The 19,108-nt window shown below is 37.7% G+C and overlaps 1 protein-coding gene across 1 annotated transcript in view; it reads left to right on the top strand.

The window, feature by feature from the left end:
• Window positions 1-236: 236 nt before the first annotated feature.
• The window catches only part of FHIT (fragile histidine triad diadenosine triphosphatase), a gene marked incomplete at its 5' end in the record, with an annotated part of 388,529 nt that continues 369,657 nt past the window's right edge, over window positions 237-19,108 (top strand). The window contains 1 exon segment of the mRNA XM_079316712.1: window positions 237-336. Coding sequence (XP_079172838.1) covers window positions 237-336 — 100 coding nt within the window.

Here is a 19,108-nt window from a genome sequence, read left to right as displayed (position 1 = left end):
TTTTTTTTGCTTTGGAAAGAAGCCTTTTCCACCACTCCTTCCAAGATGTGATCATTTTAGGGGAGATGCAACAACAATTCCAAGACATCCAATGCCTTGGCAAGCCCAGGGAGCGCTTTCTGTTAGAAGCTGCATAAGCAGCGTGACTGTTTTATTGCTGTTGCTTAGAAAGGCAGAGTCAGTCCCTTAATTATCTTAACTTTTGTGTCTTTCAGGCCCTGAAGCTGGCAGTGAGGATGCTGAGGTTCGGGCAGCAGCTCCTGCAGCCCTGGGCGGTGTTCCTGCGGACGGAGCTGTGCTTCGCTCTGGTGAACCGCCGGCCCGTGGTGCCGGGCCGTATCCTTCCCTTCCTGTGCCTGGCAGCAGCAGCAGCGCTGCCTGGGCTCTTGGGAGGCCAGGTAGGAAGGGACACGGGTTTATTCCCAAACCAGACGGTGATGCTTGATCAGAAGATGCGTGATCGGTGTTGCAGAACTGCCGAAAACAGTTGCTTAGCAACTGTGACCTTCGAGGTGAATTTCCATTGACCTTTTCACCACTGAGGATGTATAAACAACCAGGTGCTACTAAAAGCATTTTAAAGTCTATCTGAGGTGGTACTGTATAAATTCCATATTATGCTAAACAACACATCCTGCTTCCCTTTTAATAATGCCACTTATTTTTAGATGTGGTAACTTCTTTATGGAGGGTTTGAAACTTTTCCTGGCTAAATGTACAGCATTTGTCAAATGCCAGTAGAATCCTGTATGGAGACTTTGAAGACTTTTTTTTGGGGGGGACAGATTGCTTTGATTAATTTAGGTGGGAATGGATTAAATAAACCATCTGTATAGTGCACACATTTCAGGATGAAAATATGAAGTCTCATAGGGTAAGTAAAATTCTTGAATTAGAAACTGTATTGTAACTTGATTATACAAGATGCTCAATGTACCTATTTAACCTATTTTTTAGTGTAGTGTGCTATTTTCCAGTCAAAATTCTGCTGCTCTTTAAGTTGTGCTGATTTCAGTGGCTGAAAGTGCATTTTTCAAAAATCATCAAGACTGATCACTTTTTCCATGGAGGTTCATGATTAAATTGTAGTAGGAGCTCAGTTAGGCAATGTATTTGGGGAAAAAAGGAAGTTGTCTGGAGTTTATTGAAAGTTTTATTGTTTGTTTTATAGTTTTATGTTGTTTCTTTTGTAATTTAAAATCAAGTAAATTTTGATATATATTTTTTAAACCCACAAATATTTTCTTCTGAAATATGGAACATTCCTCCATCACTTCTGTAGATTATGATTGTTTAATACTGAACTTTTCTCTCTGCCTGTTTTGAATGGTGTTTGTGTGTGTCAGAAGTCAGGTCAAGGCAAAGATGTACAGACTTCTTTAAAGATGCTACTATCTCACCAATATATTTTAATGAATAAAATTAACAGTTTTCCTGATCTTTGGGGTTCTGAAATTCCTAATGTAAATCCAAGGTGATTTACAGATTTATCATAACAAAAACCATTTTCAAAACTATATAAAGACAGTGTCACATCAGTCACTGTGTGATGCAGGGCCTGTAAGTGTCTGAGTAGTTGCTGTATGCATTGTGTGGATCAGAGAGTAAATAAACTGTTATCTGGTCTGTGAGTGCAGATTTTACAAACAATATTTGACTATTGTTTTGAATTAATCAGTAAGTGAACAATTGCATCTGTTGTTAAAAATAAAGTATTTCAGATGAAGCATTCTTGTTTTAAAGATTTGTGAGCACCCAGTAATGACAAGTTAAGGAGCCTATAAAACTTAATTATTACAAGCTTCTTTCCTTCTTAAATAATTAAAGATTATAAACTCTTGTTGTATAATTATTGCTGACTTTTGGCAGATACATTCATTTGCTCAGAGTTTATCTTTGTTATCCCTTAATGAGTATTGCAGTGTATTTTATAGTGTCACATTGTTTTAATAGCTTGTGTGGTAATATATAATGTAGTCTTTGTTTCTCTGTTGAATAAGTGTTCAGGTAATAAAAACCCAACCCTTTTCCTTTCTTATTACAATAAGAAGAAATTAGGAGAGATCTTGATGTAAAGGCTAGAATACAGTATGTAAAATAGAGCAATTTGCAGTTGTAAGCCTTTTAAATGTCTGTATAATGCAGCATTCATCTTGAGACCTGGCAGTAGGAAGTGTATTTTCTTTGTTTTATAGCAATAATTGTATCTGCCTTGTCTTTGGCACATGTGTGACATTTTTTTTTCAGTAGAAAATAAAATATTAATGTATGTGAATTAGAGAGACAAAGGAAATCAGTTTGAAAGCCAGATCACTCCAGGTGGTGGCTTTAATTAACTAGTAAGGTGAAATTCCATCTTGAAACAGAACATAGAGTTGGAATTATGAATTTGCAGTAATAGTTTTAAAATAAAACTATACTCTGGGAAAAAGTCTGACACAATGGCCTCGTGGAGTTCAGTGTGTCTTGAGCAATGCCAAAGCAGGCTTGTTCAGTTAACACTTTGTAAAGTTGTGTTTTGTTTAATTCAAGCTGCCAGTCCTGTGAATTTAGCTTGACATTTGAAAGGCAAATTGTGCTAATGGTTCAAAATTAGGTAGAGTAAGAATACAGTATTTCTGTTAAGGAAAGAGTTCTCATGTTCCTGGACAGAAGGAGCTCTCCTGTTCCTGCCTTGTTTTTCCCAGCATTAGACTTCTGTCCAGTGGGTGCACTGAGTTCAGACTCAATAACTTGTTTGTATCAGGATCCCTCTGAGTGATTACTGCAGATTCTTGGATAGGAATGAGCTGGATCCTTATTATTGGGTAGGGGATATCCAACATTAAACTGGAATTTTTAGTGTGCAGGCCACAGTGTGTGACAGTAGGAAACATGGACCTCTTCTGGCACAGGAGACAGGGGAGAGCTGCAGGTGGTCAGGGTGCAGGAGTAGTGCCTGTTCCCCTCAGGAAATCCAGGCCCTTTCTGTCACCTAGCAGGCAGAGACAGAGGGGGTAACTGGGTATTCTGGAAGCTTGCTGGGATACCCTTACACATGTACCCATTCCTTTTTTTACAAGAGTCCTTGTTTCCTCTCTGTTCTGTCAGCTTGCTGCTTTGCAGAGTGATTGTGAAGAGCAGTCACTTGTGGCTCCCTTGAACAGCTCTGTGGTTGTTTTGGAGAAGGCAGGGATTCAGTAGCTGGAGCAGTGCAGGGATGTGTCTACAGTCAACAGATGCATTGCTTCTGTCACACAAAAGGCTCAAAACAACTGAATCAGCTCATGCAAACAGCAGGAGCTCAGCTTCTCCTGGCTTCTTTCTGGAATCACTTCATTCAGAGCCTTGCTGCTTCCATAGTTCCATAGAGCAGAATGTAGTGCTGTTTGAAACAATTCCATCTGCTCTTTGACACATGACTTTTTTGTGCTTTAATATGGTAACAAATACCTTGTCAATGACTAACCATTTTATTGATATTTTCTTAGCCCTGCACTAGAGCTTTACATGGTTTTGCTCACATCTTCAATAATTATGAGCTGGTTTTTATCACTGCCTTTCTCATGGTGTTGTGCAGGGTACTTGTTTTCATCTTGTGTTAAATATGAAAAATGAATTTCAACATTAGCAGAATCCATTTGGGGACTAGGACTTTTTATTATAAATAAAATTATTCATTAGTTATGTCCCTTTTTTTTTCAGTAGACAAGGTATTGATCTTTAGATTTGTGTTCAGGATGCCATAAGAAGAACTAGCACAAAAGGAACATAGCAACATTTGTAAATTGATTGAATGCAATATGTAATGACAGAGACAAACAGCAGATCTATGGCAATGCTATATTATACAAAGCATTTTTCAGCAGTTTATTGAATTGGTTATTAAAAGGAACAGTCTTTCCAGCTGGGAACAGCAAGATGAGGGTTATTGAGACCAAGTAATTTTATAGAAATTTGTGGTGGACACTTTGGCTCCATTACTAAGGACACATGTATGTGTGTAATAAATTAGAATAAACACTTTACAACAACTTTTCATATGGGATTGATGATGAAAAGGTTTTTTCATTTAAAAAGCCAACAAAATGGAAACAAAAAAAGAAGACTGCGTAACTGCTATATACTGAATTTCACTGGACTGTTTTGTATTGCTCTTTTTCATAGATATCTAAGTTTTCCCAGCAGAAAATATTCTGATTTTTAGGACCATGTATAAAACCCCAAAGCATATGATATTTTCTGGCACCTTCATCATTTCATGGAGTTAATGGTCATTACTTGTTGCTGAGGCCATGTGCTGTTCTGTGAGTTACTGCTGCTTGTTCCTGTTATTAATGAGCAGAGAAAACATTAGTTGAACCAGATGCTCCCTTCAAAGGCTTGCTAACACCCTGAGCTGCAGTGTAATTGTTGTGGGTCTGCTGCAGGGGTGGGACAGGATCCAGGGTCAGGCAGTGTGAGAGCAGCATCTGCTGTGCTGCAGTTTGTGTGGCTGGGAGCTCCTGTCACCTGCTGTCACAGTCACTGCATTGCTCGATTCTGATGTGTTCTGTAGGGCCACAGGTATTTTCCTAATGCTTTCCTTAGGAGCTTTGCTCTTAAAATAAAACGATCCTTTAGAATTAGTTTTGTTACTTAATATAGTTTCAAAGTGATTTTCATTTAGTTACAGATCTGGCAGAGTTTCCACTGAATATAGCACACTGGAAAGAACAGTGATATTCTCTCACAAGTTTGGTTGAAAAACATGGTATTTATCTTGTACATGAAATTTTAATTCTTCATAAACTTACAGAACTGCTGTTATGATTTTATTTGTACATTAGACATTTATCATATCTATATTTATGCTCCATAAGTATGAATTTTATGAGTTTCAGCCTAAGTAAATGTTAATATTTACCATAAAACTGAGATTAAGAAAATAAAATTCAGCTATATTACAGAATATATGTTTATATCTACATATTGCAATAATGTACACTTTGCATGTTTTCAACAACTTGTTAGACATATCTAATCTTGTGGGAAAGTACTCTTTTCTTTAGTGCTCATTACAAAGCTTCCCATACGTTACAGTTATTATTAGTTTGTTTAGCATGTTGTTAGGAAGCAGTCATGTTTTCTTTAGCAAAGAGCTAAAAATAAAGGGGTTTGGTAAAGACCTTGTAATTTAAATATGAGGGTGGAGATGCAAGGGAATCACAATGGAGACACAAAATGTTGCTTGGTACAATAATAGTTACATGAGTTTTTCAAAATGTGTAATAACTCTAAAGGAGGAGGGCATGAGGAAGAGGATACAAATGTTGTGTCTTATTTAAAAACAGGGGGTAAGTACAAAATATATCTCTTCATCAGTAATGCTGAAAAAATTCAGACCTACTTTATGTATTGTAAGTATTTGAAGCTGTTGAGTATCAGTTAAAATTGAATTTTTTTACTTCAGATCCAAATAATACTGTTCCATGGCTCTTTCTTACTGATCTCTCAAGCAGGGTTTATTAATGCCTTATAATGTTTGCTTTCACAAATGAGTGTAAGAAAAACAGTTCCTATACTTAATAACTTTTAGCAAAATTAAGCTATGTTGTACAGAGGGCAAGGAGTGGGACTGTGCCCTTGGCAGCACTAAGCCAACAGAGCAGCTTTGCTGTATTCTGCAGTTCCCTTCTGGGAAAAGGGCTCTCCTCAAACAGCCCAAAGAATGACTGATCTGCTCTGTGTATGCAAACCACTCGAACTTGCTGCTGATAGAGAGGCCAGTTAATTATCTCAGGGCTGGAGTCATTTTGTTTGCAGTCTACAAACAAAAGGATGGTGTTTGACTCGCATTAAGAAGTGCTGCCTCTGAAGATAACAGATTCAGGACTCTGTACACAAAAGCATGTCTGTATGAACTTATTTGTGGGGATGGAGTTCAGCTGTCTCATTTGGTCTGATAAAAATGCTTTCTCTCCCTTCAAATCTTGTCTTGCTTGGAAGGTGCTGACTGTTGAAAGAGGATGTCCTTCACCATAAGGATATACAAGCCTGTTTGCATTGTTAGAGTTGCATTAATGTACTGGTATTGATGAAAATCCCATTGTTCCAGTACTGTAAATAGAAAGTGGAAAAAAAAAGAAGTAGTGAAATCAAGTATGTCTTGCCCTCATTTGCAAATGGAGTAAATTACCAGTTAAATTACTTATTTACATGTATTCAGCAGATTGGTGGTAAGACTTTCTCAGACTGTAGCACAACCTACATCAGAAGAGGTTGTGTAAGGCCATGTAAGGGAGAGGCAGTGGCTCCTAGGCTGGAGCCTGTTGCTTCTTACCAGGGCTATGGAGAGCTGAGCAGTCTCTTATTAGTCATGTGTTGAACCAATCCTCAACCCTGACTGTGTGGAGAGTAATGAGATCTCTGGGCTTGCAAGCAGTGTCATAGTAGGTTTGATCTATGCAGCTAAATTTCTTGACTTTCTTGCTAACAAATACTAAAGTTCAGCTAAACATTCCAATTCCATTTTTTGTCTAATGGCTTTTATTCACCTGTTTGTCATCATTGATTGGAACTTAGGAATGGCTTAAACCACATTATGCATGCATTGCTCTACTGCTTTGTAGAGAGGGGGCACTCACTGTCCAATTCTGAAGGTGTGTTAGTAATGGATGTCTTTTAAAAGTGGAGCTGCTTGTCTCCTTATGAGCTCCAGGGACATGCAGAAGAGCTCCCATTTTGTCATGTTTATCCTCATTATCAATTTTCAAAGCGTGTTACAAGTGTAGTTTCAGAATAACTGAAGTGAATCTACTTTGAGATTTCTGTCTTGGGGTGACAGAAATACCTGGTAAAAGAATTTATTTTAGCACAGCAAGAAACCTGGCCAAATGTTTAGTGAGAAAAACCTCCATCTAAGGGGCTGGAAGAAGTCAAGCTTAAAAAGCAGAAGAGCAAAGCAGTGTGGAAGGATATGAAATTTAGTGGTAGCAAATTTTCATGTGGAAAGTGGCAGGGAAACTGAGGCAGGACTCAGAATATGTTAAATGTGTGTTTCCTTTGAGGTTTAACACAATAATAGGCATTCTTGTTTAAAAAAACTGTGAAGTCCTGTGTATCTTACCACTCTCTACAACTACCTGAAAAGAGGTTGAGAGAGGTGGAGATCAGTGTCTTCTTCCAAGGAACAAGCCATGGGACAGAGTAGTGGCCTGAAGTTGTTCTGGGGGGGGGTTTGGATTGGACTTTAAGAGAAATGTGTTTGTCAAAAGGGTTGTCCAGCCCTGGCCCAGCTGCCCAGTACAGGGGGGAGTCGGTGTCCCTGGGGGGATTTAAATGACATGTAGATGTGGCACTTGGGTACACGGGTTAGTGGTGGCCTTGGCAGTGCTGATTAGAGGGTTGGGCTTGATGAGGTTGTAGGTCTTTCCCAACCTAAACAGATCTGTGATTCTATAAATAATGAATACTTTTAGTCCAGCAGTTACTTTCTAGTCTAGTATAGAGCAAATTTGTAATTGGTGTGCTTATTGAAAAAAACTGTATTATATCCTTTTATCCTATCCTTTTTATCATATCTGTAAAACCCAAACAAACAAATGGACAGTAGATAACAAATATGAAGGAGGTGTTTGCTGCTGTTGCACTTTTGACATTACAGAAAATTTATGTACCTGCATCAGTAGCAGATAATACAAGCTTTGCATTCAGGTACCAATTACCACGAAAAAAAAGTATTAAAAAAGAACTACAAACACTTTTTTTCCCTCAGTATATAACTGAATTTAAGTTCAGGTTTTTTACTTGTTTAAGTAGTTACTGGCTAATGAAGGAGATGACAGTTACAAGCCATTCCTGTTACAGTTTGTGCACCTTTTGTTCTCAATATTGCCATTAGAAAATGATATGCAGCACACACACAGTTAACCAAGTCTGGGCAAGCTATTGCATGACTTGCTCTTGCAGCAGAATATAATTAAAAGAGATGATTGGAATACATGGTTATTCATAATAGATGTCACACAATTACCATAAGTAATGCAATACATGCAAAATCTCCATTTGTAATGAGAATAGATTTGCTGGAAAGTCAATTGGAAATTTCATTTATTGCTTATTGTTTCCAGCATATTGGGATATTTTGTGCTATTCAGTGTAATACAACTATGTGTTTTCTTCAGGAACATATTTTTGAGAGACATCTGGCATGAACTTCCTACTGCAACTCCTAAGAGGAGATCCAGTGATCCAACATTAATCTGTCATCTCTTGTCCTTGCTTTGAAGAGCCTAATAAAGGGTATTTTTCTGTTGAAACATGCATTGATATTCCTTGATGTACCATAATTATAATCTAAAGAAGTTATTTCATGATTTCACAAGCAACCATTTCATGCTCCTTATATTTAGAGGACCTCTATTCTGGTTTAACCCTGGTCAACAGCTAATCACCACATAGCCACCTTCTTCTTCCCCTGCAGCAGGAAGAAAGAGAGAATTGGAAGGATAAAAATAAACTAACTCAGTGTTTGGTGTAAAGACAGTTTAGCAGGTGAAGCACAAGCCTGCTCACTTGAGCAAAACAAACTAAGGAATTAATTATCTGCTTCCCATGGGCAGGCATCCTCAGGAGAGCAGGGCCCCATCCCATGGAGCAATTTGAACACCACTTCTTTCTTCCTTCCTTACCTCCTTCCCCTCCCCTTAGCTCCATATGCTGATCATGACACCACCTGGCCTGGGCCATCCCTTGGGGCAGTTGGGATCAGCTGTTCAGCTGTGTCCCCTCCCAGCTCCTTGTGCCACCCCCACAAGGTGGGTGAGGAGCAGCAGAGCAACAGTGAAAACATCCCTGAGTTGTCACAGCTGTTTCCAGCACAAATCCCAAACTGCCCCTTAGCAGCTCCCGTGGAAATTAACTCCACCCCAGCCCAAACCAGTACAACCTTCAGCAGCCAAGAGGGAAGCAAAGGGCATGCCATGCACATGAGAAATAGGCAAAAATGCTCCATAAACAAGCAGGAATGAAGGAGCAGGCCACTGTGATGTGCCATGCTAGTGGCTTCTCCAGAACATAAAGAGTGATCTATAATGCCATAGCCTGATCTCTTCAGGCTGCTGGTGTAAAGGTCAGTTCTTTGAGGTCAAAGCCAATTTACTGTAGTCCCTTAGTGAGTGCAGGTGCTGAGACCTGGAGAATTCATTCACCAATACAGATTTATTCAGATGCAACTTAAGGAAAAAGGAAAAGCTTGAGGAAAAGCTTGCTTTGCTCTGATGCAGTAGTGGACTTCCGTATACTTGTATAAAATAACTTGAGTTTTGAGATGCAAGTCTGTCAGGCTTCAGCTCTTCTGGCTCCTGTTGTTTTTAGGTAGGATGAAGTCCTTCCCTCCCTGTTTTCCTCCTCTCCACCACACAGCACAGGTAACTCATACCCAGTGCTGCTCTCCCCCACTGGATGCTCCAGAGGGGAGCACGTACAGAGTCTCCCACCTGTGTGTCCAAAGGTGCTCACCTGTGCTCCTTCTTTTGTTCAGAGAATGTTTTCCTCTGTGGTTTGAAATGATAAGTGAGACTATCAAGTACAGTGATTCCAAAAGGCCCCATAATTGCTTTGCAGAGCTACAGCAGAGGGTCAAGCACCTTCTCTGAGCAGGTAATTGGGTAAATTATGTTTTACTGAATTGTCTTGAGTAAAGTAAGATACCAACATAGCAGACAATGGAGGCTTTGTTGTAAAATGAGACTGCTGTAGGAAGTGGAGTGCATAATTCATGGATACAGATGTATTTCACTTTATCACTCATACCATATCTGAATTTCTAAGGCTGCACAAGTGTGCATAGTCTCCCCTATTCATTTGCTAATGTATTTTACTTGTTGCTGTTCCTTGTAACCTGCTGACTTTTACTGCTTCTAATCAAAACATGAAAACCTCAGCATCTCAGTGATCTCTCTTGAGCAAATGTTCGTATTGTACAATAAAAGTTGAATATTCTCCCTCTGATGTTCCAGTGTAACATTGTACTGCATTCAGATAAGTGATCTCTCTACAGAGGCTGCCTAAGAGCAGTTACTTTTGGTTCAGGATTCAATGATCTTTTCCTGTGAGTAATTGGGAATATATTGAGATGGCTTGTTGCTGCTTGCTTCATAAAGTTGGAAATTGTGTGCAATGAGTATGAGTTTAATTAGGTAAATTTGGAAATTCTGCTTTTTATGCAGCCTGGTCTTGTGAACTTTGTGTATTAAAATACAAGATTTTGCTCCAATGTGTATGTAAAAATGTGGCTGTTTATGAATATATTTTGAAAACGTGTCATTGTTTCTTTTGGTATGTCTTTGTCTCTCCCTGGTTGTAGACAAAAAATCTGTGATATAGATTATATACTTAAATTATACCATAGAAATAAATATTGCCAGAATTCAGATGTTGCAATTGAGGCATTGTGAGTAAACACTACAGGAATATTTAGTCTCAGTTTTGATAATGATGTTTTAGCCTAAACTAAAGCCTAACTGGTTTGGGATTTAATTTACTTACCTTCCTACACCAAAGATAAAGGTGAGAAAAAATATAGTGAGGACATGGCTCAGTAAATAAACTGCATTCCTGGCTGAGAAAACCCTAGGGCCTAATTGTGAAAACATTACATTTCTGGTGACACTACTGAGTTTAAAATAATGTGTGATTTGGGAAGCAAGAGGAAGAAGGGAGAAGTAGAGAAAAGGGAAAAAGGTTTTTATATATGGGAACAAAATTTCTAGGAACAAAAGTCTTAGATTAGAATGGCATTAAGAACTATAGGTGTAAATAGGAATCTGGGGATTCCTGAACTATGAGCAGTGATTTTTTAAAAAAAAAATATTTAGAGTAAACTTTGTGATTGAAACAAATTGCTGGAGATGAGGGGCATTTGCTATAATCTGGTAGTTTGAAATCAAGATTAAACTTCTCTTTAAGGTTAATAAGAAGCTATTATCTGTATGAAGGAATGATAATGATCAAATCTGGGTTGACATGGAGAAATTCAGAATAGTTTCTCTCTTTTTCTCTCACTCACTGATTGATATGGACTGTTAGTGGGACAACAATGAGCTGTGACATTTTTTGCCATTCTCAAGCCTTCAAAATGGAATTTCATCTTCTTTAAAAGAAAGGGAAAAAGGTGCACTAGGAAGTGAAGATAATTGGATAAGCTTTCAGAGGAGAGCTGTGTCTTATTTTTCAGGGGGTATAATTTAACTTTGGAAATAGGAATGGAGAATTACAAATAAAGCAGTTTTATTGACCTCATAACCTCATATTTCTGATAGAACCTTGAAAGAGAACACAAAATTACTCTATTTCTAAATATCTGTTAGTAGCTAATTTAATTAAAATTCTGCTGAACTCATATATTAGTGCTTGTATTTCTATACATTTTAAGAGTTAACTTTCATGAATTTCATTCATTGTAGGGCAAAATTGAATTAATTTGAACTATATCTGAATAAAAGTCTAGTGTTTTGGGTTTTTAACTGCCTGCTCATGAGGACATAGCTCTGCTAAGCTTTACCTGCCTGTTGAGTGTTTGGTGCAAGGACCACCAGCAATGCTGCAAACAATCTAATCCTTTCTAGTTAGAGCCAATTGCCTCCTGTCTCAGTGTTTTGTAGGAACCTTTGGCATATTTGCAAAATGAAATTGCATGTTCTTCACCCTGTCAATTACTTTAGCTCCAGGTAGTGCAAATTAAAGACAAAATGAAGGCAAACTTTTAAATTTAATTTGCATAGCTCTGTTGTGGTAGAGAGAAATTATGTTGGAGTGAAAACTCTGTAAACACTTTGGAATAGGATAAATGTATTTTTCAAATGACTCTCTTAAAAAAAAAATTAGTGAGAGACTTGAGATGTGGCTGCTTACATTGTGAAGCAGAATATTGCAAGAAACTTTTTTTTGCCTGTGGCTTTTTTTTTCTCCAGTCAATTTGAGTGAATGCAAAACATGGAATTGCCACTTTTCTTAGGTAGTGAGAAGACTTTCAGGATTAAGAAAAGAAAGCCACTTAATATCCAGTCATGTGGAAGGATACTAATGACATTTCTGCTCAATTAATATTTCCTTACTATGACCCTATCAATATTAATAAAATAACTTATACTTGCTTGTCTTTCAAAAAAAATCTGAATTTGACCTGGAGAAAGTTCATCACAAAAATATTGCAGAGTTGTACAATTCTATTTTTATCAGTGATGTTAATGGAGCACTGCTGACTTAACATAATATTTTGCTGAGGCTATCTTAGCTTCAAAAACAATGCAAGTTTTTCCCTTTTCTCTCATGTTCCCTATAAAAATAAAATTAAATGCATCAAGTAACAATTATGACTTATTTATAAGTAGATGTGGTATTGAATATATTTTTTTAATGTGGAGAAACATCCTTCTTACATGAAAGCTTGATGTTAAAAGAAAAAAGGACACAATTATTTTTATAACATTTTTACATCTTTATATACAAATTTTAAGTTTGTTTGACCCATTTTTAAACTGTAGACACACAAAATGTCAGGATGAGGGTTTTTCTCTGTGTATGTGAATGATAATCTTAATCCAAACCTCCAGCAAGAGTCCAGGTCAGGATTTATTCATCCTTACACAAGAAAAATCTGGTCCATTTATCTGGCATTGACAGCAGCATTGCTTGTTTTACTGGAACCCTGATGTGTGGTGTGGATTCTTTATTCTTGTTGAGGACTGTTTTTTTAACATTCCTTGGTGTTTTAGAAGCTCATGGATTTATCTGCTCATTTGTATCTGTTCCAGTGCTTGCTGTGTAGCAGAGAGTTGGCAGAACTGCCTGCTAAAACCAGGGGTATTTTTGTGTGCAAATCAAACAGATGATTTTGAGAACTGAATTATATGTGGGATCTATTTGGAAAAGGAATGGGGTTTGATCTTCCTAATTTAAATACCAGCACATGCAATAATGAGTATTTTGATATGAAACAGATACAAAGAATCTGGCACTACTAAATGAAAGGGTAAAAAATTGACTACTTTAACTAAGCAGTAGAAATGCAAGGTCCTCTTCTGTGCAATGGTTGGATGACTGTTGTACCTATGTATTCCAAAAATCTACTCCTTTTGAGATTATCTTCTATTTATTCCACATGGGGGCATGGTGAGGGAGCAGAATGATGTGCAATCCAGCTTTGAGTCTTTCCTCAGATCCTCCTTGATCTTTAGCCATCACATTGATGGTACCTGAATGAGTTTAACTTTGTACCTCAGGTAAAGTGTTGTCCATAGGGGATCATTTTATATTGCCTACAAGATATCAGAGTAAAGGAAATAATGTGATTTGATACCTGTGTTTTGTCATGATTGAAAAGGCACAGAGAGATGCTCTATTTGTCTTTTTAAATAATGAAAGTTGAATCAAGATTGCCATCTGATCTGTCAGAGGATTCAGCAGCAATAAGTATCTTCCATCTCATTACTTCTCCTTCCCTTTTCAAACTTTTTAATCTTTGCAAGAAAAATTGTCAACTGTTGTGGATCTCCAGTGTTTGTTGTGCCCATTTAGTGCATGACATAAGGATACCTCTAAAGCCTTTTCTTGAGTTGGTGATTTTGTGAGGAGATGGCAGTGTTCTCACCTGTCAGACACCTCCTGTGTTCCTTATCCCTTCAGGTTTGAAGAGAAAAAAACTGTAATTTAACAAATCCCTGCTCTTCATCCCTGCAGGTTTGAAGAGAGAAAAATAATGATTTATCTAATCTGATTCTGTTTTTAATTCATATTTTGTTTTTTTTGCCATTTGTATTTGGTGGCTTAGATTTTTCAAAGCCATTGCTGAGGTCATGTTGCAGATCTCCTGTGATAATTGTTTCCACTCATAGGCAGGGGAAATTCATTAACTCTGAAAAGATCAATATTTGTTCTTCTTATCAAGATGTGCATACTTGTTATTTTAACACTGTACTAGTTGGTCAGTAGTCACAGACTGACCAAAATTGTTCATTTTTACCTACAAGGGGTAGAAATAGCTATAAGAGTAAGACACTGTGAAACATAAGGAATTTGAGAATATTTCCATTTGGAATTCACATTTTTGGGAACATGTGACCATTAAAAATATGTTTTTACAAGTGCTTTATTTGAAAACTAAAAATGCCACTACAGATGGTGAACAGAAAAGGAGGAGAACCAGTGTGAAGGTATAAAAAGTATTCTGTGCCTCTCATGAGAGACAGTGGACCTTTATTGTCCCACTATTGCAGGGCTGAGAAGGTTCCCCATTAGTTCCTTGTCCCATTGTCCTTGTTCCTTGCATTGGAGTGCAGTGAAAGTCAGCAGACTCATCCAAACTAATGTTATTCCAAATCTTGAATCTAATTTTTGTTGTTTGTCAGTTGAGCTGCTGCACTCTGCAAAGCCTCTGCTGTCAGAGCCACAGAATTCTGAGTATCTGTTTAAGAAGGTCCTTTGTGGCATCCTAATTATATTCCATGAGAGCCTTGCTTTGTTCAGTATAATAATCAAACTGAAAACTTCCAAAATTAGTTTTAATATAAACACATATTATATGCAACACAGTGGAAAACCTTGTGAAAGTGCCATTCCCATTGAGTAATTAAATGTCATTACCTGTAGTGACTGCTGGCTTGTCTGTTATTTGTTAAGGAAAGGGAAGCATAAGTGTGCTGCATATACTGAAAGCAATTCAATTTGCCCAAATAGCACAAGGTTTAAGATTGATTTCAGCTGCATTATTCATCTTGTATTAGTTGTTTTGTGCTTTTGATGTAGTAATATCAGCTCTAAAATATTTCTTATTTTGTATTGTTGAGGCTTAATTTAACTCTAAAAGTTTCTATGCTGATTCAGTTGAAAATTAGGCTTAAAATATCCATTCCATATGAAAGAAAAAAAGGCAGTCATCATCTCTCTGTCCTCCTCCTTGGAGTGCTGGGCACACTGAGTGTCAAGGATGTGACACAGGCTGCTGTTTTCTTTAGGGCTTTAAATCTGCTCTGTTAGACACTGAATCCCAGGGCCTGGCCTTCACCACTGTGCAGTATTTGGTAATAAGGATGTGATGATGCATTTGGCACTGGCAAAAGGAAGTAGAGAAGTAATTAATTAGGTTTGACTCTGCAGATGACAATGAAGCTCAGGTCTCTTTGGAATATTAAAATACCAAAAATGAAAGACATTTGGAAGTAGTTTCCAATAAGTGGAAAAATGTCTTTTTACTGGAAAATTATTTTACTGAAGCTGGAGAAATAGTAAGGATTAACTCAGAAACTGGTAGACTCCTTATTCCCAGTTCCCTCCAATACCTTCTGGCAGCTATCAGAGATTTAGAACAGTGAAGAATAGGTAATATGAAGGAAAAAGAAATTTCCCAGTTCTTCAGAAAGCAAAGAAAGATAATTAAAGCTAAATAAACTCTTTAGATCACTTAGTTGTATATGATGGCAGTTATTTGCTCAATTAAAATGTCACAGCTCTGTAAAAGAGGCTGGACTACTATGGAGAAGGAAACCCTGTAATTTACTCAGGTCATGTTCAACAGAATTCTTGAAATTTTGCTGAACTTCTCCAGTTTCATACATGACTGAGTTGATTTTGATTATTTAAAAGCACATTGCCCATCTGTGGATCAAGCTAGATGAAGAACTTCTGTAATCCAATGAATTTTCTTTTCCCATACATAAAATACTGAAATAAATGAAAGACAATCTGATAAAAAGGCTTTTAATATTAGACTCAGAGACTTATTTCAGAAGTAGCCAATTTGCAGCTAAGAGGAAAGTTGGATTTTAATAAGCCTTTTGTAATGGTAAACTACAATAATCAAAAAAAGGTCTTGTCCCTACTTGTACTTTTTGTAGATTTTAAACTTATTTTTCCTTTTATTAATCTTTCCTTTCCTATTTTGTCTGTGTCTCATTTAGAAGATTGTAGTGGGAAGGGGATTCTTAGTAAAGTCACTAGGACTATGATTTCTTAGAGTCCACTTAAATCAAAGCATAACTACTGATTGCTGCTTGATGGCTGTCTAAGAACCTCTAACTGTGTTTCTTGTCAATTGTTTTGGTGAGAGAAAAAAAGCTGTATTCATGCAAAGCAGTCTTTTAGATTACTTCCTGTAGTAGTTTAGTAGATTTACACTGATAACCTGGGCTGAATGTAGTGTCTTGGAATATTAGGTATCAATAACATAGAACTCTTTTAACTCCACAGCTGAATATACTTCATTTTTCTTATGTTGGTTTTGATCTACTGCAGCAGGTTTTGATTTGAGATAAACTTTAAATCATTGCTTTCAATAAGAGGAAAAATATTACTGTCAACAAATTTCTTCTTCTTTTTACCTGTCTTTCCTTCATGTATGCTACATTCTCATTTTGGATCCAGACAGCTTTGTCAGCAGTCAGCTTCCTGGAGCAGTTATGGCTCAGTGTGTGAGCCCTTGTTAGGATCACTAAGTAACCCACAGTAACAGCAGATAGTATGATAAACTTACTTGGTGTGTGAAGAACGTGGTGTTTGTAGGTATCAAATGAACTCATTTCACATCAGGGTTTACTAGAGCTGATGAGTTACTATTGTAAGTTTCAATATATTTCTTTGTCACGAGCGAATATTCAAAATCATGATCATTTTTTAAATGGAGATGCATCACACACTCTAAAATCTAAATGATATGTGCTAGTTTCATTTGGAAGTATAATTAAGGTGTATAATGTCATTTAACTGTTTAATGAACTCAGCATAATGTAATGGAATACAAATATTTGACCTTCCTGACAGTGACTGATGGATTGAAGTTGCACAGCATGATATCATTAGAATGTCAAATAACATCATTATTCATGATTATCAGGAATTATTCAGGTGAAATGGCAAATGTAATAGAAAGCTATTATTTTTGTGGGGGCCGCAGACTGACTTTCTGTGTCAGTATCAGTCTTTTGATGATACAGGGGGAAGATACTCAGATTTATTGAGCTACAAAGAATTAATGTTATAGGTTAAACAAATGTCAGTAATATCAGAAAAGTACTTTCAGTGGGTCATGTCATGTATTAAGTGTCTAAGAGTAACTGCTAGAGGTAATGTTTTAACTTCTGCTTTTACTTCTACTAAAAATTAAAGCCATCTTTAGATTACAGGGGTTTTTCAGCAGAAAGGAAAAGTGCTATACAGAGACTTAACAGTAGAACTGAATTTTCACACTCTATTCTCAGAGGCCTGCATTTGGAACCCAGACCTTTGTTCTGAGAGAATTTAAATTGAAATCACAAGGTGTTTTTCCCTCACTTAAACACTCAAGCAGTTGATGGCCTGGGTCAGGAATTGCCACTCAGGTGCCTAAATCTGAGCACACTCTTCTGCAGTTTGTTGAATTATGGCCTGTAGAAATAATTGCTGAGTAACATCTTTTGATTTGGGATAATTAAGATCCTACACCTGAGATATGAATGAGCTGTAAAAGTGCATTTTGCCTGTTGGGACAAAAACTGTAGCAATGTTTTATGATGTGCTTTCTGCTGAATGTGAGTCGTGCCAAAGGTTGTGTTTTGGCCCTGACCTGCAGATACCAACCACGCTGTTCTCTCCAGTGGGAAGTGGCAGTGCCTAAGAAGGAGCTGAAGGAGCAGCTGCTCTTTGCAGTGAAAACAGGATGAGGTTGCAAATTATTTAACTGACTGCACAGAACAGGCAATTTTCTCAGGACTCCTGGTCTTTCTGCAGAGTTTGAGTGGTGATGGTGGTGATGCCATGATGAGTATTTTGTATACAATTTGGCTTTTATTGCTAAGAGGTGGACTAGGGAAAGCTCAGTGGCTGCAGCATGGCATGGGCAAGGGCAGAGGAAATTGGGAAGATCCCTGAGTGATCAGGGGAGCTGTGAGCTGGTGTTTGCATGACGTGCTCTAGAAACACACACATTAATGTCATTTTAGTGTTGGGACAGGACTGAGCCTTGACTTGGGGTTACATGTTAGGTGTTGGTAGTTTAGTAAGGGATAGGTGTCTCCACTCAGTTCCTAGCACAAACACTTCTGTGTTTGAAGCTTTAAAAATCTGTGGTTGACCATTGTAGATGGCTAAAACTAAAGACTAAACCACCCTCCTAGTTTCTATAGCTGCCTAGGTAAACACACACTGTGCAAAGATATTAAAACTGCTGCCTACTGTACTACTCCTACAGATTAACCACAAACAATAGATTTTAGCATGAAATTTAGTACAATTGGCTTTTATTTTACTTCCCTATTGAATTCTGCAATTTCTCTTAAACTCTGTAGAGCCTCAGAGGAAACATTTCCTTTTTTCCCCTCTTTTTATCCCCCTGTAGATACACTGGCAGTAATTCGGAGTGCTTCTTGATTTGTATATTAAACCTAAATTGAGATCCTAATGCTCTAATTTACTTGTTGTTCATGATGTGCAACCCGACTCAAGTTGGTAGCTTGGGAATTCATGTGGAAGGATATTTTCTCTTAAGTGCCTGTACAATCTAAATGTGCTTGAATGGGCTGACAGAAGGCCAGGTGATTTCCAGTACCTATTTTCAGGGTGTTAAAATTTTCTGAATATTCTTTTGCTACTTGATGCTCTGGGCTTCTACCTCAGTCAACAGGTTTTCAATCTCACCAGAACTCCCACTTCACAAGTTGTCAAACGACTGCTCAAGCAGGAAATGGGAACCTTGAACTCAGTGTGTATGATTTGAGGTGTGTGTTATCACCAGAGAGCTGAAAAGTAGCCTATCCTTGGATATGCAAAAGATGGTGAGATATAACCCTGTACTGATTAGGAAAGTCTGGCAATGAGTGAGGTTTTTTTTTGTCTTTTTAGAGCACTAGAATACAATTACAAGACTTTGGGGTTTTCCAGCTGTTCATCCCCCAGCAGCTGGGTGGGCAGTGCTCTACATACCAGGGCCTGCAGCTGCAGCAGTGCTGTGGCTGGTGGCAGAATGGGGACAGTGTTTATCAGATGCTTCCAAGCTGAACGTTGTGCATATACAGAGTCTGTTGCTCCTCTGAATTCAGAGGATCCTGACTTGAAAAGCAGTTCCAAAAGAAAAATCCCCAGGCCAGCAAGCTGCAGGCCAGAGCCAAGGGCGCTGACC

Source organism: Erithacus rubecula (assembly GCF_903797595.1).
Source record: "Erithacus rubecula genome assembly, chromosome: 13".
NCBI classification, from domain to species: Eukaryota; Metazoa; Chordata; class Aves; order Passeriformes; family Muscicapidae; genus Erithacus; species Erithacus rubecula.
This window is presented reverse-complemented; position numbering and strand designations above follow the sequence as displayed.